The following is a 24,384-nucleotide window of genomic DNA, read 5'->3' as shown; positions in this document are numbered from 1 at the left end:
CCTCCGTCCCCCACCCTCGCCCTGCCCCCCACTCATGTCCTTGACTATCATGCACCCACCATGCTCACTCTGCCTTTGTGTCCACCTCCCTGCACCTGCAGCTCTCTCCAGCTGCTAACAATGATCATTATCATCTGTGTGTCCTTAGTGTGTGCTGAGCCATCACTCTGCATGTCATTCACTCCTCAGAACTACAGTATGGAAAGAAGTAGCATCCCTGCTTTTCAGATGCAGAGAACAAGGTTTTGAGGACTTGGGGAACATACTCATTAGGAAGAAATGGGCCTAGGAATTGAGTCCTGTTGCATCTGATTCCCAAGGCCCATGACTTTAGCCACTCTGCTGTGAATGCCTTCGTGCCTATCTTTATTTGCCCCAAACTCTCTCCTAAAAGATAAGTGCTGCACAGAAGCCTTTCCTGTGTCTCCCACACCAGAGCTCTCCTGACGCATGTTGGCCTTTCTCCATTTCTCCTTTGCTTTCTGGTGCCAGGACCCACATCTGCCTCCTTCTGGGCCATGTGCCCTCTGAGAGCTTTGAATGCAGCTAGACACTCAGTACCCTGTGGGATTCTGCAAGCTGGAGGAATTCTGGCGTACATCCATGACCCGGTTGCTCCTTGGGTATGTTTGCGAAGAGAAATTTAATTTTGAAATTCCAAAGAATCAGGTTATTCCTTCCTTCCTCTCTTAGACCTCATGGAGGTGGAAGTGGGGGGGGGGTAGGGGGAGGACGGCTGGTATTTGAAAGCTCCAGCTGCCGTTTTCATTTCACTTTGAAAACAACCAATAAGTTTCAGTAACTCTCCTACCCAAAACCTCAGGTGCCAGATAAGAAGAAATGCTCAGTCAAGAGTTGCACGTGCTTGAAAACAGTGACATTTATTAGAAATACCAGCACTGACACAGTCAGAGCCCAAATGCCAATGTGTCCAGCATACGTGTTCCTTGATACAGCAGCGGCTACCTTCCCTCACTTCTGTTTCCATGGTGTGAAAACAGTGAGCTTGCGCTTGAGAAAACATTTGAAATTTTTTAAATGCTGCAAAATTGACAGATGGTAGTAATATGAATATGCAGGTCCATTTTGCTTTGGGGCCACCTATGTGTCATGATACTTGTAGCCACAAGATGTCAGTATGGTATCAGTCCTGGGTGTCAAAAGCACTGTTGGGCTGCCCTCGGTTTATAAATCCTAAGAGGAAGACACAGTCAAGGCCCTGGGATTGCTTCACCCCTTTCTTTCTGCTGCAGTATTAGCCCACATACTGCCTTTCCTATTAATTTTCCCTGTACAGTTTTCCATTGGCTCACACCTCATCAGGAGGCTTTTCTTAGTGCTCACTCTAAATTTAAATACTTTCCTAACTCCTACTTAGGTCACAAATAACCTCAGGAATCCCCCCACCCCCATTTTGGTGTTCTCAGCACTTCAAAAAATTTCCAGAAGGATCTAAGTGACAGCGTAGTTTTATCTCTTATGTGAGTAGGGTTTTTAAGTAGTTTAGGGTGGGAAAAAAAAATGTAGCATCTCTAGTACTGTTGGGGTTGGATTTCTCTCTCTTCCTCCCTCCTTTTGTCAAAGCTTAACGTAGAGAGAAAAAAGTGGGAGCTCGTATCAACGAAGCAAAGCAGGGAAGAGGGGGGAAGTGGTACTCAAGGAAAAACGCGAGTGCTGAGGCCCTGCTGTGTGCTCCTTGTAGGCCCCTTCTTCTGATGAAGAAAGATGGAATTATCTTTCCCATGGTCAGTTAGCTGGTAACTCTTAAAACTAGTGGCAGTGCCTGGATTTGGACCTGGGTCTATCCCAGAGCCTGTGTCCCCCGAAAGGCTGATACCGTTACTCTTGTTCAACTGTATCATAAAAAGGGAGGAGGAACCTTAAGAATCCATGCATGCCTTGGACAGCAAGTATCTGTTAAGTCCTGGCCACCCAGAAGATAACTGTCTTGTGAAGAATACAAAGGCCTATTAAATATATTTTCTGCCCTCAAGAGGCAAAATAAGGTCAAGGAGGAAGACAGGAAAAGACATGTATACATACAGATCAATAGAAAACAATCAGAGGGCAGTGACATTTCCTTCTAACAGTGGAGGGATGGCAAAGCAGAGGGCAGAGCTCCAGTCCAGGAGGAGTTCCAGCCCTTCTGTGGGCTCCTTATTAGATCAGCCTTAAATAAATCTGATAAATGAAAAGAGTGTTGCTAAGGTTGCCTCTACCCTGACAGTCTGTGGTTCTAGGATGGAATGTGAGAAGGGAGGCATAATCCAAGCCAGCGGAGGTTGCCACCCATGCATGCCTTTGTAAACCAGACACGGTAAGATTATCCTTAATCCTCTCTTTAGGTGGTCTGGTCCAAGGAGGACAGGTGAAAGCAAGACAGGAGGGCCAGCGTGGTATGGCCGGATTGGTTCCAGTTTCCCAGTCCATAGCTTAGATGTGGAGGAGAGCAGATCTGAAGCTTCTGGAAAGATTTGGTAGGGGAAATAGCAGAGTGCTTCTGGAATATAACTTTAGAAGTACTGTGTCAGTGTGAAGAGCTTGGCGAGGATAAACAGAGGAGTCACAAGGATGACTGAACATTTGAAAAATAAGACCTGAGAGGAGAGGTTAGAGAAACAGTGGTTATGTAACCTGGAGCTCCTCGGAGGTGACTTTGGCAGGCTTCTTCGAGAACAGGACTCTCAGTATCTCAGTACAGAGAGCAGTGACTGACGCTGTTTGTCCATATCGAGTGAGGACAGACTCCAGCTGAGCCATGAAAATTTTTAGATTTGATCTGTGGAAAAGTTTTCCCTATGCAGCAGCTATGAAACATGGACTACATCATGGAGAGATGTTTATAGAATTTTCTTTTCTTCCTTTCTTGAAAAATAAAACAGAATACAGTAGGGCCTTTTTATAATTATGTGGCTGGAGGACAGCCTTCACTTGACACTATAGAAGATTTTGTATCTCCTGCTGTGAATGTTTGGTTTGAGGGGACGTGATTGGCCCAGAGAATATGAGATTTCATACAATACTGAATCGTACTCGTTTTAATAATGGGTTCTGGAGAGGAGGGCCATATAATTTTTTTTTTTTAATCTGCAACACTTTGGAGAATGAAACAGGATGCTATTAATAATATGCTGGGGCAATCCACATAAAATGACATTGTCCCCGACAGACCCTAACATACGGTCACCCTGATTCTGCAGTTATCTTATTAATTTTCTTCACATGTAAATCTCAGGTTCTCTCCTGCTTCTGTGGCTTCCCATGGCACTTAGAATAAAACCCACACTCTGCAGTGTGCCATGAGGGCCTGTGGATGCTGGCCCCTGCCCCTCTCCCAGCCTCGATCCTGTGCTCACCCATTTCCTAGAGCACACTCAGCACATTCCCATTCAGGCCTCTGCCTGGGCTGTCCCTTCCACCAGGAACCTCATTCTCACTGTCCCTGCTCTCTGCCTGGCTGGCTCCTTGTCATCCCTCAGCTTCTTGGAACAACCTTCCCTGACCTCCTTGCTGTTGCTCTTCTCATCTCCCAGCCTGTTCCCCTTCAAAGAAATGGTCACACATTGAAATTATTTCCTGTTTATCTTTTGGCTGTCTTTCACCAAAACGTATACACCATGAGGGCAGGAATCATGTTTGGCTAATTCACTGGCGACTCGTCAGTGCCGCACTCAGAGCCCAGGAGGTAGGAACATGCTGCCTCCACTGTATCCATGCGGCTTGAATGACTCACCGCACATGACTCCACCGAGATCCATTCCTCTCCTGACTTGTGCTGAGGTTCGAAAATAGGAATCAGCTGCTTTATATAAGTTCTTTCATTGAACAGAATTGGCTGAACATCTACTGAGTGCAAAGCCCTGTGCTCACTCACAGAAGCCCAAAACAGCTCCTGTCCTTCTTGAATATAGGGTATCTAGCTGAAGAGGCAACCCAGAAACAGGTTAAGTAATGGTATATCCTAAGTGCCAATTAAGAGACCAGGAAGGCTGCCGTCGCCACCAGCCCCCCCATCCCCCCCCGCCCCGGGTTCCCTTAGCCCAGCCCAATCCCACCCGGTTCCCGGGAGGATGAAGTTCGTGTATAAAGAGGAGCATCCGTTCGAGTAAACTCCGCTCTGAGGGCGAGAAGATCCGAAAGAAATACCCGGACCGGGTTCCAGTGATAGTAGAAAAGGCTCCCAAAGCTCGGATAGGAGACCTGGACAAAAAGAAATATCTGGTGTCTTCTGATCTCACAGTTGGTCAATTCTACTTCTTGATCCGGAAGCGAATTCATCTCCGAGCTGAGGATGCCTTGTTTTTCTTTGTCAACAATGTCATTCTACCCACCAGTGCCACAATGGGTCAGCTATACCAGGAACACCATGAAGAAGACTTCTTTCTATACATCGCCTACAGTGATGAAAGTGTCTACGGTCTGTGAAGCTGCTCCCCCTGAGGTGGGGGGTCCCGTTCTACAAAGAGGTGGCCCCCCCTTCCTTGACCTACTCCTCCTCCGGGCTCAACCACCACCTCCCTTCTTCAGGACCTGCACTTCCTAATGTTTGAGGGTCTCTTCCAGTCCCTCTTAGCAGGAGGGCTCATGGGGGAGGTGACCTCTTGGACCTCTCCTTTCACCCCTTTCTCTTACCACCTTTCCCACTCTGCTTTAGACTTCTTGATTGTCAATCTGTCACATCCAGCGATTGTTTTGGTTTCTGTTCCCTTTCTAACTGCCCAAGGGGCTCAGAACCCCAACATTCCCTTCCTTTCACTACCTTCTTTTTTGGGGGTAGATGGAGGGGACTGAAATTGTGGGGGGAAGGTAGGAGGCACATCAATAGAGAGGAAACCACCAAGATGGGGAAAAAAAAAAAGAGAGACCAGGAAAACCATCCTTCCAGCCTCCCAACCTCTGTTCTAGATTTCTCCTGATGTAGTATACATACTAGTACATATTCATTTATTTCCTTATTGATGCTTTGCCTTCCCAGAATGTAAACTCCACACAGAAGGGATTTTCTCTTGACCATATTTCTAGTGCCTAGAACGGGACCTGCCATATAGTGGGTGTTCAATAAATATTTGTGTAGAGAAAGAACGAATGGGGTAAAAGAAAGCAGAGAAACCCTGGCTGCATTTAGGACTTTAATGGGCCCTCTAGGGACAGGCTGGATTGTACTCCACTGGGGTGCAGGGTGGGGTAGAGGGGGAACAGCCTAGAATGAGATAACGGCTCAGATAAGGGGAAGGAGGAACCTGTAGATAGAAAATACTGACCTGTCTGGTGTAGAAAACAAACCAGTAAGCTTTCAGTTTTATTTACTGAACTCCCAAAATGATGTCCCTTGGCCCCCCTCCCCTCATTCTCACTCACTTGGTCTGGTTGAGACCCAAGGCAGAGGTGTTGGGGGAAGGCTGGCCGCCACACACAATCCTTGGTATTGGCACTAAAACAGCCGAATGAGAATAGGCAGCCTCAGGAACATGTGGGCAGCCATGAATGTCCATGATTCCAGGGTTTAGAATTCAGTTTATAGGCGGTCCAGGCCTCTAGACCCCCTTTCCCCTGCATTCCCATTCTGGCGGGTTCACCACCTGTTTCTAACTTCTTCGGAGGTTGGAAAACACGAGAACCAGTGCATTAATTACTTTTTGTGCCATCAAGAGTTCTGGACTGGCATGGAAGCATTACTCTGTCAGGCCAGGGAATGGGTTTTACCTCTGACCAAATGCAGTCCAATCTGAAGCAAAGAAGGCACATGGGCAATATCTACGTGGCTTGGTCGGAAGGGAGGGTAGGGGGGAGCCCTCTGCCCTCAGAGTGCCCTGAATTCCACCACCCCATTCCCTCTCGTGGGCTCTGGGGCTGTCCCCTGCCCTCACTAAACCGCCTCGGCTGTTTGGAGGAGTGGCATTCCGAGGCAGCTCTCTGCTAACATGGAAGGTGATTAGCCGGGTGTGAGGCCCCAGAGGACCTGAGTACGACCGGCTGTGAAAGTCCACAGTTTTTCTCCAGGGATAATCCCGAGGGGTGTCCCCTCCATGGTGACAGAGCTGGCAGTGCCCGGGGTCCTCAGACTGAAAGGATCCGTAGCAACTGTTGAGAGGGTGTTTCGGGCCCCCTTCTGGCACAGCAGCTTGCCTGGACAAAACACCAGTCCTTTTCTGGGAGAGAAACTTGAGTGTCTATGTATAATTTTTATAGCCTCAAATGGTAAAATATTTTAAATTATGAAATATTTCAAAAATATTTTTAAACATACAGACACCCACCTGCGTATCTGCCATCTTGCCAATGCCTCAGCGCACCAGTTCCTAATTGGTTTAAACAGTTTATTTTAGAATAGTTTTAGATTTACAGAAAAACTACAGATGGTGCAGAGTTCCGTATTCCCACATCTAGTTTTCCTGTTACTAACGTCTTATGGTGATGTCGTATGTTTGTCACAACGATGAACCAAACTGATAACGAACGAAGTTCAGACTTTCTTCGCATTTCCTGAGTTTTTAGCCTCACGTCCCTGTCCCTTTCCGGTTCCGGGAGCGGCCATGATGTCTTTTCCTAGCGCCATTACGCTGCCGAGGCTGTGGGTAACGGTGAGGCTTTATGGCCGTGGTGCGGGTGAGCCCTCCTTGCTCATGCCCTCTTCCTGTGACAGAGACCTTGTTCAGAAGCCACAGCTTCCTGGTGACTTGTGCTCTAGAGCTCCTCGGCGATTAACTTTCCCCACCCAGACGTATTGGGTTTTCTAACCCACAGATTCACAACTAGCTAGAGTCCAGAGGACTGATTAACTAGATGTGGAGAGAGAGGCCCTGACCGGTTTCTGTCACAACGCCATTTGGGCCGCTGTGCTGCGGCTCGCGTGACTGGAGGGGTGGGGGAAGGGCTGACAAGAATTACCCCCCCCCCCCCCCGTTTCTGGGAACCGGAACCAGTCACCAGTGCGGTGGTGGGAAAACCTAACGCACTGAGCATTTTCTTTATTCCTTACCTTTGTCTCTTAAGAAAGATTTCTGAACTGAGAGTGGTTGAAAAAAGAGCATGCTCTTTTTTTCTTTTTTTTTTTTTTTAGTAATTCTAGTACCGCATCTATTTGGGTGGCTATTAGAAGCTTGGATTTTAAACCACTGTATTTTTACAGCTGTAGAATCTAGTGCTTGAATTGATTTAACAAGCAGCCCTGGGTTTGTTTTCTGGCCTAAGTCTGCCACTGGTGCTCTGGGAAAATTTGATCTTGGGCCTATTTCTAGGAAAGTGTTCTGTAATTTTTACTTAAATGTTGGTGGCTCCACCTTCATTCTGAATGGTAGGGAGCACATGATAGATGAATCAGATACTCAAGCCTTGAAAATTAAAGCTTGTCAATTGAATTGGGAGCCCAGAGGGGCGGTTTCCTTGGGCCTGGTCTGCGGTCAGCAATTACAAAGGCTTACAGACCTGGGCCGTCCCTCCTTGTGACATTCCCCACAGTGTTACTGTCCTTGGCCACACAGTCAGGTGCCTGCAGCCCGGGTTGTCACATGTTACCTCATTGGAGGTTAGGAGGCGGCTTTGGTGGTTTTTAGTGCAATGGTTCTGGAGGTGGGGTCCTGAGACCAGCCCCACCTGCACCACCTGGGAACCCATTAGCAACGCACATTCTCAGGTGCAGCCCAGAGCTACAGGATCAGAAGCCCTGGGAGTGGGGCCCAGCAGCCTGAGTTGTGGAGGCTCTCCACTTTTTTTTCCAATCATTGGGCAACCATCTTTTATTTAGTTAGTTAATATTCAGTAAACAGGCTCTGTGCTGGGCGTCAGGATTGGTCTAGGGTGGGGGAATCAAGGGTGAACCAGCCACAGTGCGTGTCCTGGGGAAGCTGAATATAGCAGTGGTTCTCAGCCCTGGCTGCATATTAGAATCACCTGAGGAGCTTTTAAAACTCCAGGCGCCTTCACGTAGTGGGTCTTTCATCCCAGATCAATTAAATCAGAATCTCTGGGGCAGTACCCAGGTGTAAACTACTTTATAAAGCTCCCCTGTGAGAAACGCCCGCCTGTGGGAGAGGATGCCAGCCGGGCAGTTTCACACAATATGGTGCGTGTGACGATGGGGGTAACCAGAGGCTTCGGTGGGAGCAAACACAGGGGTCACTCTCTCCAGGCTTGAGTTGGGGGATAAAGAGGTAGAAGAATGTGCAAAGCTTTTCTGAAAGTTTTATTTAAAGGAAAGCTAAAAGGAAGGTAAAAACGTGGTTTAAATATGGATCCACAAGTGATTTCAAAAAGAGTTGTGGAGGAGAGTCTCAGGAGACTGGCTTTCTACAGTGCCTGTAGTTCATCTTCCCTGTATGCATTTTAATTCTCAGTGGCAGCAGACTGTAAAGGGCCAGCGAGCCAACACCTAAAGTGGGTGGCATGCCCTTTCATCCCATGTTCCTTCATTGGAAATGCCCATTTTGACTGGGTCTAGAGGACCTAGAGTTTGCACTTCTGTTTTTACGACGAAGCAGCTTAGGGGCGCCTGGGTGGCTCAGTCGGTTAAGCGTCTGCCGGGGCTCAGGTCATGATTTCTGGGTCCTGGGATCGAGCCCCGCATCAGGCTCTCTTCCCAGTGGGGATTCCGCTTCTCCCTCTCTGTGATATGTCTTCCTCTCTCAAATAAAAATAAAATCCTTAGGAAGCAGCTCAGGGATATAACCTACATCTTTCACTGGTCTTCAGTGCTATCAACAAATTTTCTTTCCAAGAATTTTAATCTTTCCATTCTTTAAGAAACTTTTTTTGTTTTTAAGGAGATGTTTATATAGTAATTCCTTATTCATGAGTCTCTCCATTTTTGATTCAGAAGGTCAGGTGGGGAGATTTAATGTGAAATATTAGCTGTCTTTACCAATTGCTGTACCCTGTTACCATGCTGTAAGCCAGAAATAGAAGCGACCTGTTTTCAATGACAGATCAAAATTTAGTGCTGTGTTGATGGTCCAGAATGAAGATTTTTTGACACAGTGAATGAAATATACCGGTGCATTTCTGGTTGTGATTTAGCTGACCAAGTAGTTCAGTTATAATTATATTATTTTTACTCCTGGAGATCATTACTCTGAATGAAAAATGCTTCAGTGTCCAGACTATTAAGATGTGGATGGTGAACATTATTTAAACCAAAATTATTTTTTTCTTTCTGGACTGTTTAACAGCTTTATGAGCATGTGAAGGCTGGAATATGGTTGTTAGCATTTAAAATCAAATGAAAACATGGAGATGTTTTTGGGGCTTAAAAAAATAAACTTGACTGTCAGTTATTATATGTTCCCTTCTGTGGCCTATCTCCTCTCGTCCCTTAAGCCCCTGATAATGTAATGGGGAGACACGTCTAGTAAATATACAGTCGACATAAATCTGAGGACATGAATATTATAAAAGGGCATTGAGGAGAAGGGCTGTGGGGAACGGGCTGGAGGGAGTTTGTTTATCATGTTTTATGAGGGGGACAATGCTCCTTGGGATTGAAATATCTTTTAATAGTAGGTGTATGTTTGATCTGATCTCTGGATCACTGCGGTGTTATTTTTCTTTGCAAATATTTCCCTGGGCTCTGATTACCAAGGTGTTAGAACTTAAAATGTCCTCTAACCCTCAGGTTTAAAAGGCTCAGTGTTTATAAGCGACAAAGATGATGTAAATGCCCAACAGACTGAATAGTGGTCTCATTATGACACTTGCCTGCCTACCAGTCCTATAAGAGAGCAGAGGCTGATGTTTGTTGTGTTTAGAAATCCTTGAATGAATAACCATTTTAAAGAGACCAAGTAGGAGATGAGTGCTATCTCCTCTTTATCACACCTTTTCATGCTTAAACTGATTAAATAATTCTGTTGGGCAGTGCATTTTAGAACCCAAAGTTAAAACCTAGACTTCATGAGGAGTCATTGAACTAAATCTGAAATGTAAACTTTCAAGAGACTATAATTGAATAGATTTAACCTCTGTTTATGGAAAGGAGAAATCTGTAGGTGGTTATCTTTTTTTCTCTTTAAGGACCTTAAACGCTGCAGGTCTTGTGTCTGTTGACTTGATTAATGAATATTTTGCTCACTAAAATTGGCCATTAATTATTTCCTTGGGTTGCAGCAATAATTACATCTTTCAAGTAAAATCTAATTAGCATAATAAGCAGAAAACACCCTGCCAGGTGATGGGGATTGTGGGAGCTAGTTCGTCACCGCCAGAGATAGCCAGATCACCATGCAGGAAGCAGCACTTGCCACGAGCTGGCTCCCAGCAGTTACATTTAGAGGAAATAGACCAGATCACCCCAGAATGGGAATTTAGATGAAGTAGCTCTGTGGACACTACTATTAGAAAATATGACTTTGTGACATATTACACAATTATACAGTTGCGATGTCATTGAATAATCCTAATACCTTTCATTTATAGATCTTTTCAGTAATCACAGTTAACTTGCCAGCCTCTTTGCTAAATGCTAAGAGAAACGGGGTGCTGGCTTTGAAGAAGCAGAGTCTGTTGGGAACATAAACACTTTCCAGTGTAATTCATACTTTTAATAGTGTATGTCCTGAGGTGAAATCTACCAAGTAGTTTCCCAGAATGCTTTGGAGGGGAAGTACCCTCTGTAGTAGACTCTGGAGGATGGATCTGAGGATGACAACAAGTGGGGAGGAGAAGGGGTTTCTAGTAGGGGAGGGGGCCAGTGTTACAAAGTCTTACCAGCAGAATACTTCTCTCTCCTCCCACCCTCTAATCTCCTACTGGTGCTTCCCACTGGTGAACCTGAGCAGAGGGCAGAGAGTCTGGGTGAACCAGCTCAGGGCACAGGACAGAGCAGAGAAGGGCAGGCAGTGGATCTGGAGAGGTAAACATAATGAGAACAGCAGGTGTGGAGCATGAACAAGGTGTGTACAGAGTCGGAGTGGGGAGTTGCTAGAGCATAGAGAGCAGGAACAGAACTAAGGAAGATGAGTTTGGAGCCAAATTGTAAATGATCTATATATTTTACCTAAGTTGTTTTTTTATCCTATAAGCAATAAAGAGCCATGTTGTGGGTGGGCTTAATGCATTGATATTATTGATTTGTAATTTAGCAAGATTCACATTTTAAAAATCCCCATTTGGGACTCATCAGTGGGTCATAAAATCAATTTAATGGGTTAGCCCAACATTTTTAAAGATGTATTATCAGAGTGCATTGCATGTGGTGAAGTTGAGTGATGTTTTGTGAAAGTTCTGTATATTTCTCTGCGGGTGGTGTGCTGGTTATAATTTAAAATATATATCCTACTTTGTGTTGCAGGGTAAATGTTGAGAAAACACTGAGCTAGATTGTTGGTTAGAGCGTGGAGGTGGACCAAGGGGAGGAGAGAAGGTCAAGCAGGCAGCGTGGCTGTAGACATTTGGCATCTAACACACATTTAAAAGTATATGTTATCTCAACATTCCTTTTTAAAGCCATTCCTTTTAAAATATCTTTATGATACTGAATCCATGTCTCGAGTATTAAACCTCATCTCAAATAAGCCAAGAAAATCTATCAGTCTTTGCCTTCCATTTTTCTGAAGCTCAGCTGATAGTAATGTTTACCAAATCCCAAAAGTCTCCTGAGCCTCTCAGAGGAATCTGATGTCTTGCAGTTCCTTTGATAACGTCTATTTCCCTTAAGCATTATAGAGTTTTGTATTTGGTTTGAATGTGTGATAAAATCATTTGAATGTGTCTTGGTTTATAAATGGAAAGGCTTTCCTTTTATCTGTAGAGCAAGTTAATCACACTGTTTCTAGTTACTCACAATGGCTTTCAATAAAGTCAGCTGAAAGCTAGCCAGAAAGTGTTCAGTCTCTACTTAAAAAGACCTGTGGCTCTTTGGAAAAGCAGTTGGAGAATTTCCTGACTCTTCCAGGAGAAATTAATGCAGGTGCATATGCACGCCCTCTCGAAGCTCCAGGAATGGCAAAAGAAAATGAAATCTAAGTTCAAATAACCCTGGTCACTCTTTTAACGTATAGTTTAAACCTTCTCTTCTCCATGCAGTATTTGCTAGAGAGACTAATAAGTAAGTATGTGGCTGCCCTGAGTTATTCCTGTTGGAGAAGGAATAACTCCAAGACCACCTTAAGTTGGCAGCTGGAGGCAGAGCCTTGGAGTTCATGGTAATAGTTCAATTAAATGCAGGCTTCTCACCTCAAGCTTGTGAGGATGATGGTGCATTATCATCTCCATTTCACAGGTAAGGAAACTGACTAAAAGCTGTAGGTTAGAAATATTTTGAACTAGGACTAGAATCTGTATCTTCTGGTTCTAAATCTGTGTCCTTTAAGATCAGGCACCCAAAGGAGTAACTAAATAGGAGATGCAGATGTAGTAACTACAGTTAAGCCTGTGTCACCAGTCCTGGTTTCCATCAAAATTTGTCCCTGTGTTTCATTCCAGTGCTTCTGAAGCATGCCAGTGGTTATCCAAGAAGCATTTTATTTATTTATTGGTGGGGGAAGGGAGGGAAAGCCACTTAGTGATTTTAATTTGAGGGCATTGAACCTGCCCAGCTAGCTCAGTCGGTAGAGCATGGGACTCAGTTTGAGAGCACTGATACTGAATAGTGTGCTAGGATTAGGTGGTGGTCAAGGTCAGTGGCATGCACTTGGAAGTCAGACCTGGATCTGAGGCCTCATCTCCTAGTTGTGTGACCTGGATCTTTTTTGAGCCTTATATTTTCCTTTGGGAAAGGGATGGGGGAGATATTTCCTTTGCAGGATTCTCATGAGGACTGCCCATTCCTTACTGATTCATAGTAGGGATGTGGCAAATGGCGATGATACCTTTATGATCAGTTGTTATTGCTACTTAAAAACAATATTGATTGTTGGGGTGCTTGGGTGGCTCAGTCGGTTAAGCATCTGCCTTCAGCTCAGGTCATGATCTCAGGGTCCTGGGATCGAGTCCCACATTGGGCTCCCTGCTCAGCGGGGAGTCTGCTTCTCCCTCTCCCTCTGCCTCCTCCCCCTTGCTCATGCTCTGTCTCCATCTCTCTCTCAAATAAAAATAAAATCTTAAACACAAAAACAATTGATCACAAATGTAGTCCACAATGTAAACACTAAATGCTTTTAGACCTGAATGCCTAAAAGAGTAATAGTAATAGCTGTGATTTATTAAGTACTTAGCATGTACCAGCCACTGTGCTCTGTGTTGTATATGGCTTATCTCTTATAATCCTTTTAATAACCTCATAATGTGTAGGAGCTATAAGTCACTGTCTTCCCTATCAGAAAGCTGAGACGGGCTGAGAAAGTTGCTCAAATTGCACAGTAAGCAGCGAACTGTGCCTGTAGCTACCAGATTATATTGCCGGTCTAAAGAAAGTAAGCCTTATTTAAAAAAAGGCAACATTAAGTCCACAGTTGCTTCCCAGAAGTCCTTCCACAAAAGCCAGGGATGCCAGGAGCCATCTGCCGGGTGCCCAGGCCTTCCCAGCCGCCCAGATTCACCCAATCCGCAAGAGGGATCTGAGTTACAGCCCAGCACGAACCCCGAATCATTAGCAAGAAGAATGAAGGCTGAAGAAGAATTCTCAGAATAGGGGAAAAATGAATCCCCAACAACTTCATCACCTCTGTAGCTGGTGAGCCTGTACGCTGCACTCCTGGCTGCAGTCTGGGCCACGAGGCGGTGGTGTGCATGATCCCATAGCCAGCCGGCCAGCCAGCGCTCCGCAGATCAGACCTTGAGCCACCTAAGCTGCAGCCAATGTGCGTGCTCCTGCTTGACAGCTCAGGACAGTCAGGTCGCTAGGTCCCGAGCATGTGCATGCTCGCTTGCGTGTGTGTTCGCTCTTGATTCGGCTTCCCTGGGAGATGAGAAGTAACGACGGTGATTCCCTTTGCCAAATCCTTGACTTAACTGGCTTCCAAAATGCAAAACTAATATGCTTGGTTGTGACCTGGTTTGTAACAGAGATGAATATTAACAGCACAGGAAAACCACACGGGTTCAGGCCAATCTGAATTATGGAAAAATCTGAGCCACAGAATAGTTCAAGTGATGCAGTCTTACTAACTTTAGGACCACACTGGGAAGAAAATCAGTGACGAAAAAAAAAAAATTCCCGGCTAGTGGTCTTATCAGGATGTTCTCAGGAACAGATGAAAATCACTCACAATTCAAGGATTGTTGATATTTGGCTGGTTGTAATTTGGTTTTAAAAATACTTGAGCACCTTAACCTGTCTCTATAATTATTAAGCTTAACACTTCATAGAAAGTAAAAGAGGGGAGACCAGAGCTCCAAGTGAAGTCTGAATTTAAAAGATTTTACTGGATGTTGGATTTATTTATAAAACCTTTAAGTCAATTTCAGTAATTCTTTGCCAATTTCACAGTTGCCTTTTTAGAAATGCAAACTTTTGTTTAATGACTTTCCCAACCAGTTAACTCTCTATCCCTTTCCTGGTTCCCAAGCCTTCTCAGAGTCATATTAATGATCGTCAACCCTAGTGACATATTAGAATTTTGGAGATGAGTCCTGGGCATCTGAATTTTTTTTTAAGCTACCCAGGGGATACCAACATGCAGTTCTGGGGGAGAACCATTGGTCTCTAGGTAATTGATCGTATAAAAATGAAACCAAATGATACCAAACTTGTTTATAGGACCTGTAGGCATCGGGTCTCAGAACTCCAGCACGAGGGTTTCTTCTTGGCTTGGAAAGACCTTTTCTAACTGGCTCCCCTCTGCATTTATTCCTGTCATTTCTCCAGAGCCCTTGAAAGTATTTAAATCACAAAACCTATGTAAACAGTGGGTGATTCCTACTTAGCAGAAAAGCAGATATTTTCTATGCTAGATTATTTTTATTAAAGATCGATGTAAGTCAGATCCTCTAATGTCTGGTCTCCTTGACAAGTTGGGACTGTTTTTGGGGGAGGGAGAGGTCTTCAGTGCCTAGCACCCAAAACTTGACATCTATTTGGCCTTCTGTAAATATCAGTTATTTTAATCTTGATTTCCTAATTGGGGTTCACATCCTTATCAACTTTTTCTCCTGTAGAATCTAATCTTGTCCTAAATTTATATTTTGGTCAAGGGAGAGGGAAGGAAGTTTCCTCAAGTGCAGATGGGAGAGATGTCACAGTGGATGTAGGTTTCAGGTGAATGCAATTCATGGTGTCAGAGCTGCCCTTTAAAGAAAAAAAATTTTGGCAGGTGGGGGTGGGATGGGTTACAGGGGGAAAAAGAGGAACAAATGGGAACAGATCTGCATTAATATTCAGACTGAGTCCCACTCTTGTGTCAGTGTTTGTAGGTGGTGTTATTACATGTAGTATTGGGTGATGGGAGTTGTGCACACTCTCATTTTTCACTTTAATTGCTTGCCTGAAAAGATCCTGACAGCTTCAAAGGTTACTGCTGGTTGCATTGTTCATAACTCAGAAGTAATATGCATGTGCAATTTGCTTCATTATTGCCCACTAATAACCAATTCTGGAGAAAGTCCTAAAGCCACCAAAGGGAGCTATAATTTGACATGATGGTTTCCTCCTGCTCTTTCTCCCATTCTTTATTCCAGTTTAAGAGTGAGACACAGATTGTACTGATGCAGGTATGATTTTACTCAGATTTTCTTTCCATGGGTTTTATGATAAATTCTTAGTTTTTTTTTTTTTTTAAGTTCCCCCCCCAAAAAAGGGTAAGACAAAAAATATTTAAAGTTTCAGATTCAGTTTAGAACTTTAGGTCCAACAAAACAAACTAGCATTCCAGTTATTCTGTGTTCTGGTTGATTTGGTTTGGCTGCACGTGACTCACTAAAACCCTTAAACAGAAATGTCTTAAGTGGAAGAGTGTATTTCTCTCACTTTCCAGCCATCTGGAGGCGGTCAGTTCTGGAGTGGTATGGGGCTTCACAGGATCACGGATCCAGACTCTTATTGTGTTGCTTCGCCATGTTGGATTTCCATTCCCAAGATTATCTCCTATCCAGAGTAGATGCAGGAGCTCCAGTTATTCTTCCAGCCGGCAGGAGGGAAAATTACCCCAAAGAAACGTACATGCTTTTAAGGAGGCTTCCCAGAAGTCTTACATCTTATTGGCCGGGACTTAGTCACATGGCTGCACCTGGCATGCTGGGAAATGTAGACTTCTACAGGATGGTGATGTTCCTAATCACTGTGGAGGAAGAACAGAAAAGGATGGCAGCCAACAGTTTTTGCCACACTGTGTGAATGATGAGTTCTTGGGTTTTCTCTGCATCATTCTGCCTCTGACTATAAAATGGAGATAATCTATAACAGTTCAGCATTTAATTGCAAAACACTTCATGGGCCGAAAAATTGAGTAGTAGCTACATCTAACACTGCTCATTTAATCCCTCATTTCTGCCCTGGGGCAAAAGTATTATCTTTACCAACATTTTTTTAAAAATACTTATTAGAGGACTGCAAGCTGGGGGAGGGGCAAAGGGAGAGGGAAAGAGCATACCCCCTGCCCAGCGTGGAGCCAGATGTGGGTTCTCATCTCACCACACACAGATCATGACCTGAGCCAAAACCAAGAGTGGGACATTTGACCGACTGAGCCACCCAGGCGCCCCATACCTTTATCAACACGTTACAGATGAAGAAAACTAGGACTTAAAGAAGTTACACAGCTAGTATTGAACTGAGGCAGTTTGACTGGGGGGGGGGGGGGGTGTCACATTATAAATCCTAAAGCAACACCAAGAAATGGGAGCAGAGCTTCCAGTGAGAGGGTAACTGCAAGGGTGAGCCTTAGAGACTCTGGTACCAGATCCTGTAAAACACTGAACTCTGGGCCCTTTGTGACTCTGCACCCCCAACCCCTGCTACACTTCCTGTGAAATTTACCAATTACTTGGTTTCTAGTGCAGTACAACGTTTGGCTTTTCTTCATACTGGGTAGGATTTCTTTATCCCTGGTAGGTCCTCAGTCAGTACTTACTGATTAGTTGGCTGAGTGATATAACCAAGTTTTTAGAGTTGGGTTTTTGCTATATATCATTGTTCTGAGGGACTTGCTCTGCTTCAAGGGCCTTGCTGGAATGTGTGGCTGTATGATGGGATCCTCAGCACTCAGTTTCTGTGTGTATCATGACTCCTTTATCTCTCCTGCTTTGAGGCCCAGGCTTCTTGGTTCTGCAGAATGTCTCCCCACACATCAGAAGCAGACCTCCTTTTCTTGTCTGTCAAACCCTTTTCACTTTCTAGTTACTTCCTTACTTCTGATAATGAGGCACTCAGATCTGTAACATAGAAAAATTATGTCTTTCCATTTCTACTTTCACCAGATTTTCTATTTCTGTCTTCTACTTTCTCCTCAGTTCTCCACCCCACCACTGGTGGTTTTTCTAAAACACAGACCTATCGGTTGACCCCTTCAGCTGCTCTCCATTGTCTACAGAAGTAAGTCTGAATTCTGCCAAGCATTTCAAACCTTACAGGATGTGGGCCCAGTCTGAATTGCAAGACTCTTCTTGCAGAGTTCCAGTCACACTGGATGTCTTGCCCATCTCTACTTCTGTTCATCTGCTCAAACTGTTTTCTATTCTGACTTACCGTTTTGTCTCTTTTCACTAGAGATTTAGTTCAAAAGTCATGTAAGATTTTCTTTCGAGAAGTTTCTCATTCTCAGAGAATCATGTTTTTTTCTACAGCAGTTAGTAGGATTCTCTATTGGCATATACATCACAGTCTGGGATTATTAACTGTGAATTGTGTCATTTTTCTTGCTCAGTTGTGGACCTACTGACTTAGAATTTCCCTTGAGCAACTAGCATATGGCAAGAATTCAGTATGTCTTTCTCTAAACGAATTCCATTTCTTTGTTTCCATAAAGAAAGTCCAAGCTCTTAAGTCCAAACAACCTCTTGTATCCTTTTGCACCTTCCTAACAGCCTTTTGGCTTCCTGGATTCAGACAATAGAAAATAACGAAAATTATCATTGACAGGCAATCTAGAAGCAACAGTTCCATTTCTCATAATGTTCATGTCGCTCTAAAGCCGGCTTTCTCCTTGTTGGCACTATTGACATTTTAGGCCAAACAGTTCTTTGTTGGGGGGTGGAAAAGGAGAGTGCTGTCCCATGTGCACGTTGTAGGACATTTAAGCAGCATCCCTAGCTTCTACCCACTAGGTAACAGTAGCCCCACCCCCACCCCTCTTGTCTCCAGACATTGCCAAACATCCCTGGGGTGGGCAGAGTGTAAAATTACCCACAGTTCAGAACTACTGTTTGAAAGTTCTTCCATAAATATTCTATAACTAATGAATATTGGCCCTACGGCCTTTCCATAGTACCTACAGACTTCTCGCCTGTGCTTTCTGCTTCAAACTTAGTCATTTTTAGATTTCCTAACCTTACCTATAACTCCCTCCGCCTCCCTCCCTTTAAAACCCAACTCAGTTCCCATTCATCAGTAAGTCCTTCCCAAATTAACCCTATCTACACCCCCATTCAAATATTGCATCATTGTGTTGCCCTCTGAACAACTGTAGGTATATTTTTCATGTAACTATTTCTATATACTGGTACGGTCCTTTTACAAGGGTCTATTTTCCTCTCCTGTCTATCTGACTTTATTAGTCGAATTGTCTGAGCTGGATGCTTATCTTAGTGTCTTTTGTGTTATGCATGTCCAGGGCACGCATTTATATGTTCAGCCTACATCCTAATGCATAGTGATTATTTACAAAGCACTGGGCTTACGATGTGTGTCATCTAAGGACTGGTCCCCTAAGGAGCTTCCGTTTTGATGGGGTGTTTAAATAGATTTGCAAATATGTACAGCACAACAGATGGTAGAGGTAGTATATAGGCCAACGCCTTGGAGGATGGGTGGGATTTCCTTTGGTAAACAATTTCAAGCAAAAGGAATGGGAGTGTCTTCGCACAAACAGTTCCCTCCCAGCCTTGAAGAGAGAGGACTTCGGAGCCTCAGCCTCCCTGCCTTTTCTTTTGTCACCTAGCCTTACCCACGAGCAGCTATCTTCTCTTCCAGATGCCTGCTTATTAAAGGCCCTTCCATTGGCCAGGACTGACATGGATGCTCTTGTGTGGCATACTGCTTGGATCCATCATCAGGTTCATTTCTGGGGAAAGTAGACATGTAGGTTTATGTATACACACACCTTCATGAAGGATTAAATGGGACCAAGTTTTGGCCTTACTCCTGTTTAAAAGAATTTTATTATGTAATCCTAGCACCTTAGTCTCCAGGGCTGCTGTATACAGAGGGACGGGTTATGCACTATACAAGCATACCTGGTGGCCACGTCGGTCTCTGGCCGGTCCCGTGTCCCAGGTAACAAGGTGAGAGCTTGGGTGGATAAATAACATTCTGTCACCATCAAAGAGTAGGGACTGATAGTGTCATAGATATCAGGCCTACACATTTTATACTTAGGAAAAATAGCTATGACTCTTAAGGGGTCTTCAATGACCTTAGGAATTTGATGGGTTGGTAAAAAGTTAGAAAGCATCCCAGTCAGAACTGTCTGTTTCTAATAACTTGAACCCTCTGGCCATGCCAGAAACTGGAAGGCTGCAACATGTCGTGTTTATATATGAATTGGCCTCCTAGAGCATTGTCCCTACAGTCGAATAATGTTTATTCACTCACTTGTAGGGGAAAACTCCAGCTACAAATGTGAACGTGAATGCTTTTTTTTTTTTTTTTAATAGGTGGTGTTATTGTGCTGCCCAGTGTCCCTGACTTTTAGATATTTAACTCATAAAGTTTACAGCAACACTTAAGTGCATCTGGATTTCACATTGAATTTGGGAAGGCAAGAATCTCACTGTAATTTCCACTGACTGCCCTGTAATGGAAATTATGGCTTGGGAAAAGTTTCAAATGACAGGTCTATAAACTAAGGAAAAGTTGATCCATTCAAAGGCTAGTTATGTGCAATTGTAGGATTTTTTTTTTTTTGAAAGGACCATTTCCAACAAGAAATATTTATTTCAGCAGCTGGAGTAAACTAGCCATGAATTAAAAGTTGTCTTTGTAAATTGTTGGTTCATCAAATTCAGTCCTGAAAATGGAGCGAATGTTGAAATAGAACTATGCTGGGCTTTTAAGAAAGCTAGAAAGATCATCTGTATGGAGTCCAGCATTACAGCTGGATAGTTGCAATGAGTTGACTTCAGAGGATGAGCCGCCTTTTGAAAGGTCCGAATGCTGATCTGCTGGGACTCAGGATGCAGGTCTTCCGCTCCTAGCCCTACCACTAGCTGAGTTTGTGCGAGCAGCCATGTCACTCGACCTCCCAAGTCTGTGGCTCTGCTCCTGTCTCCGTATCTCCCTCCGCCACCATTGTTATCATGTATCCCGTTCATCTTCACAACTTTCCTTCAAATGTCTCATGATCCTTCCTTGACTGTTCTTGGCTCATATTTAAGACCGAGGCAATAGAAGGGTGATGGGAGGCTCTGGATGGAGGCATGGATGAGGCTTGCTGATCATGGATGTAACTATGTGGAGATCATTTAATCAGGGAATTGCGAGATGTCAGCATCAGATGGTGTCTTTTCTGCACCCACATAATCAGAGGAATCCTCTAACTAGCTGCCGGTGTTCTTGGAAGCAATGGTAGTAGGCATATTTCTACTTTCATCCCCTTTCAGACCTGATCTGTCCCTTCTCCCCCTTTGCCATGTTTGGTTTGGTTCAGTGTCTCTGGCTAATCAATCCTTTAAACAGTCTTCGTGTTTCCTGCTCAGAACTTCCCCTTCCTTGCCCTTCTGCCTCCCCTGGCACCTCCAAGCCAGAGCCTCTCAGGGCTTCCACAGCAGGCTCACGGGTCTCCTCAGCCACTCAAGGGTGTAGCTGCTGCTACTTCCTGGGTCACTTTCCACTCCTGCAGGGCTTTTCCATCTTCCAAAATTCTGGCTGAAATCACTGGCCTGCTGATGTCTCCCCTTCTTCTCTCCCTGGGGAGTTTTCTATTGCTTTATTTCTACTTTAGTGGGGCCTAGGATGGTGGTGACAGCAACCAATGCCCTTGATCAGTTTGCCATGTTCGACCAAAAGTTCCACTTTCTGGTCTGACAGTGAGCGTATACATTCAGTAAGTGTGCATTCTCCTACACGTGAGGCATTGAGCTAAGAGCTGGAGAGGTGAGAGAACATGAGACAGTTCTTCTCCTCTGAGAAGTGTGGAAGGGGAAAAGGGTATACCCAGATGATTCCTCTGTGGGGACCGAAATAAAAGGAGTGCTGGCAGCGGAGTGGTGCAGAGAAGAGGATGTGGTGAATGCAGCCAGGGGTGTTGTGGAAGGCCACACTGAATAAACTAACACTCTGTGGTTTTAGGAGTTCAGCTATTAGGAGAAGACTGAGAACAGACTGTGCCCATTAATTATTACGGAGTGAGTCCAAAGAAAAGTGGTGTATCCAGCCCGGATCTTCAAAACCCTCCATCTGACTGGGTGGGCCTTTGCCTCTGCAGGGTCTTCCAGCACTGCCAGTCGCCCACTGCCTGCCCACCCACATCCTCTCCACCTCCCACTGCTGCTGTACGCACTGAGGAAAGAGCCTGGTGTTTGGAGGATGCAGAATTTGAAAAAGGCCTTCTCAGGGGGACATGATATCCCCTCTTCCCCAATGCTGCCTCTCAGCTTGCAAATAGCTCATTGCTAACAGAGGCCTCATTAGCCTTGTTGAGAGGTAGGACAGCTGGTTTTTCACTTTCTTAAATTTTAAGTAATTCAGGCCTATAAAATCCTAACGGTGTAGGCTAGCTAAAGCATAGCCAAAGCCCATGAGCTTATTAATTAGCCTCAGTTAACCCAGCAAATAACCTTGATAGTTTTCATTTTGGCTTGAAGATAGTACAACAAAAGGTTCAAGGTGTGTCACAAATCCACTTAATTTGCCATCGGTTCCCAACACCAGAGACAGCAGAGCTGAGGAGCGGGAGCCTTACTGATTGAGCAGGGTGGTCTTGTCTTGGTCCTGTCACAATCCCGCTTCCTACTGAGAAGGGTCCGAAGCCTGTCCTGGCCTCTCTCCCATCTGCCGTGCCGCCTTCTCCCTACCCGACCCCGCCACTTGAGAAGTTGTGGAAGCTAGTGCTGTGACATTGAGCCCTTTGCCATCCAGTTGAATCTGTAAAGCCATGAGTCCCTAGGACCCCGTGAGTTATAGGAATCTTCCATTTTGTACCTGTGGTTAGTCCTTATGTAGAACTGAGCATTCAGGCTCTTAGCCTGAGGGAGCAATGCCAGAAGAAGCACATAGCTATCTATTTTAGAAGATGTTTTAGAAACTGAAGCAAGCTGAAAGGGTTTTATCACCGGGGTAGTGCTAAATCTTAACTTTTGAATTCTCTTAGCCTTCAGTCAGCTTGGAATCTGTGAGCATGCAAGGGGTGGCATGAGGCAGAAAACCAGAATCTCTCCGTGCTTTTTTTGGCTATACCTTGCCCTGCTGAAAAACTTTGGGTCTATCTTCTTCTCACTTCTTAGTGCTATAAAAGTGGTTGAGTGCTGTTCTGTGTGGCCGCAGACAGCCACATGATAGAAAGGCTTGCCGCCTTACCAGTTGCCAGCCTGAGGAGCATCCTGCGGTGATGAAAAAAATCAAGTGTTCCTATCCCACAGACCATTGACTGAGGCGGATTCTATATCTGGGCGGTGGTAGCTGATGTTCCAGTTTCAGGTTTTTATTGGCACTGTAAACAAACAAGCGAGAGAACTGTCAGGGAGATTGTGGGCTCGAGCCATTGCCATTGAGATACCATTTCTTCCTGTAGCGGCTTATCCTATGCAGAAAATTTCTCCGTGGTGTGGCACGTGGTAGAAGGAAATTCTTCTTAACGGAATTCAGTAATCTCCAGTGGATAGTGTTACTCTCTCCAGCTCACTCTGACAATGGATGCTCCGTGTTCCTGAGGAGCACGTCATCGTCCTGCTGTGAAAATCCTCATCTCTTGTTGCTCTAATCCTTTCCTGTAGAGTTTCTAGCAGCAGGCAGTCCCTTTTCTGTCAGGGAGGGAGAAATAATAAAGGCAGCTATTCTACTTGTACTGAATGTGAAGTGCTCAATGGCGTCATTAAATCCATAAAATGGTGAGTCATGATCACGGCACACCAGTCAGCCAGGAAGCGAGGGACGGGGCTGATGTTTATTTGCAACCAGCAGCTGATGCTGTTCGTCCAGTAGCACTTGTGTAGACCTCTCCTGGTTTGTGGGCACCAAGTGCCTGATTTCATTTTTAAGAACTCAGAAGCTTTAGTGAATGTTCTCAAGGTTGTCCAAGGAAACATTTTATCTGAAAAAGATGTTGAAAGCCTGGTGGAAGTCTGTCTAGAAGTCCAGCTTTCTTGTGGTTGCCGGAGTCGACATTCTAGAAACAAGAGAATCTTGCTTGAGGTGCTTCCAGATGGTCTTTTTGTCATGGAGAGGGTGGCATTTGGAAGCTTCTGGAAGTCCATTTCACCACTAATCATTTGAGGGTATGTGAGCATAAGGCTAGCATAGGTTATAGAAGGTGGTGAAACAAAGGAAGAAAACAATATTTCAGTACCTTGCTTTGCGGCTGGAATGCAAACATTCTTGTTTGTGAAAAATCACAGGGTGTAATCTGTGTGAATGTCAGTGGCCAACACCATTTGAGCATTAGAGAACTAATGGATTTTGTATAAGGTACTTCTTCCCCTTCCCCAAAGAGGTCTTGGAGTGTGAAGAGGAAAGGAATAATATAAATGTATGTTTGTGTGTATACCTACTCACACACCTAGTAAAAGAAAAGTAAAAGTCAAGGTAGCTTAGAGAAGCAGTATTTAAAAGAGTTGAGAACTTCTATAACTTGGAAACAAAGGAAAACTTCGAAGGATGGTTTGTGGGAAAACAGACTGAGCATCAATTACAAGAATAAAGGCAACAGTGGAAAATATAAAAATGTTTATTGGCCTCCTCTTTTCCCCTTTAAACACACACTTTAGACTCAGAATGGTGCTCTTTTCTTTCAAAATAATACACCTTATGTAATCATGTGCCAGATGGCTCTGAAGGAATGGGTTTTAGTGAATCAAGTTCAGGCCCTTGTCTCAAAAGCTAAGTGCTTCCATCATCAGGCGCTCCACTGAGGTCAAAGTGTCTTGTGATCATTTGAGAAATTTTCCACATAGACCTTTGCAATCATTGCCTTGTTCTTTCTTATCTTCCTCTTCATTTTCATGGTTTTTGTTTCCAATCTCTTGTTTCTTACCTTGTTAAGCACCTACAAAGACCTTGTAGGATTGGTCTGTCAGTCACCATTTGCACACATGGCCTGCCCAGCATTCCAGTGGACCATTTTGGGGATAAAACACCTTTCCCTGGTGAGCACTGTTTTACTGACTCCTCTAGCAAACACAGGGCGAGTGCACAAAGTGTTTCTCAGA

At 44.5% G+C, this 24,384-nt stretch overlaps 1 protein-coding gene and 1 pseudogene across 2 annotated transcripts in view; both read left to right on the top strand.

Annotated features, from left to right (window-relative positions):
* Positions 1–24,384, top strand: part of JAZF1 (JAZF zinc finger 1) — a 325,971-nt gene that overhangs the window by 162,631 nt on the left and 138,956 nt on the right. The window contains exon 1 of one of the 2 annotated variants that reach the window (XM_027573406.2): positions 6,413–6,606. The exons of the other annotated variant lie outside the window; for it this stretch is intronic. Coding sequence (XP_027429207.1) covers positions 6,534–6,606 — 73 coding nt within the window. The 5' untranslated portion in view covers positions 6,413–6,533. Of the gene's footprint in view, positions 1–6,412; positions 6,607–24,384 lie in introns of those variants that run through there. 2 annotated transcript variants of the gene reach the window in all.
* On the top strand, positions 4,071–4,452 carry LOC113911181 (annotated as a pseudogene).

Source organism: Zalophus californianus, chromosome 12 (genome assembly GCF_009762305.2).
Source record: "Zalophus californianus isolate mZalCal1 chromosome 12, mZalCal1.pri.v2, whole genome shotgun sequence".
NCBI classification, from domain to species: Eukaryota; Metazoa; Chordata; class Mammalia; order Carnivora; family Otariidae; genus Zalophus; species Zalophus californianus.
Note: the sequence above shows the minus strand (reverse complement) of the source record. Positions and strands in the feature narration are given on the sequence as shown.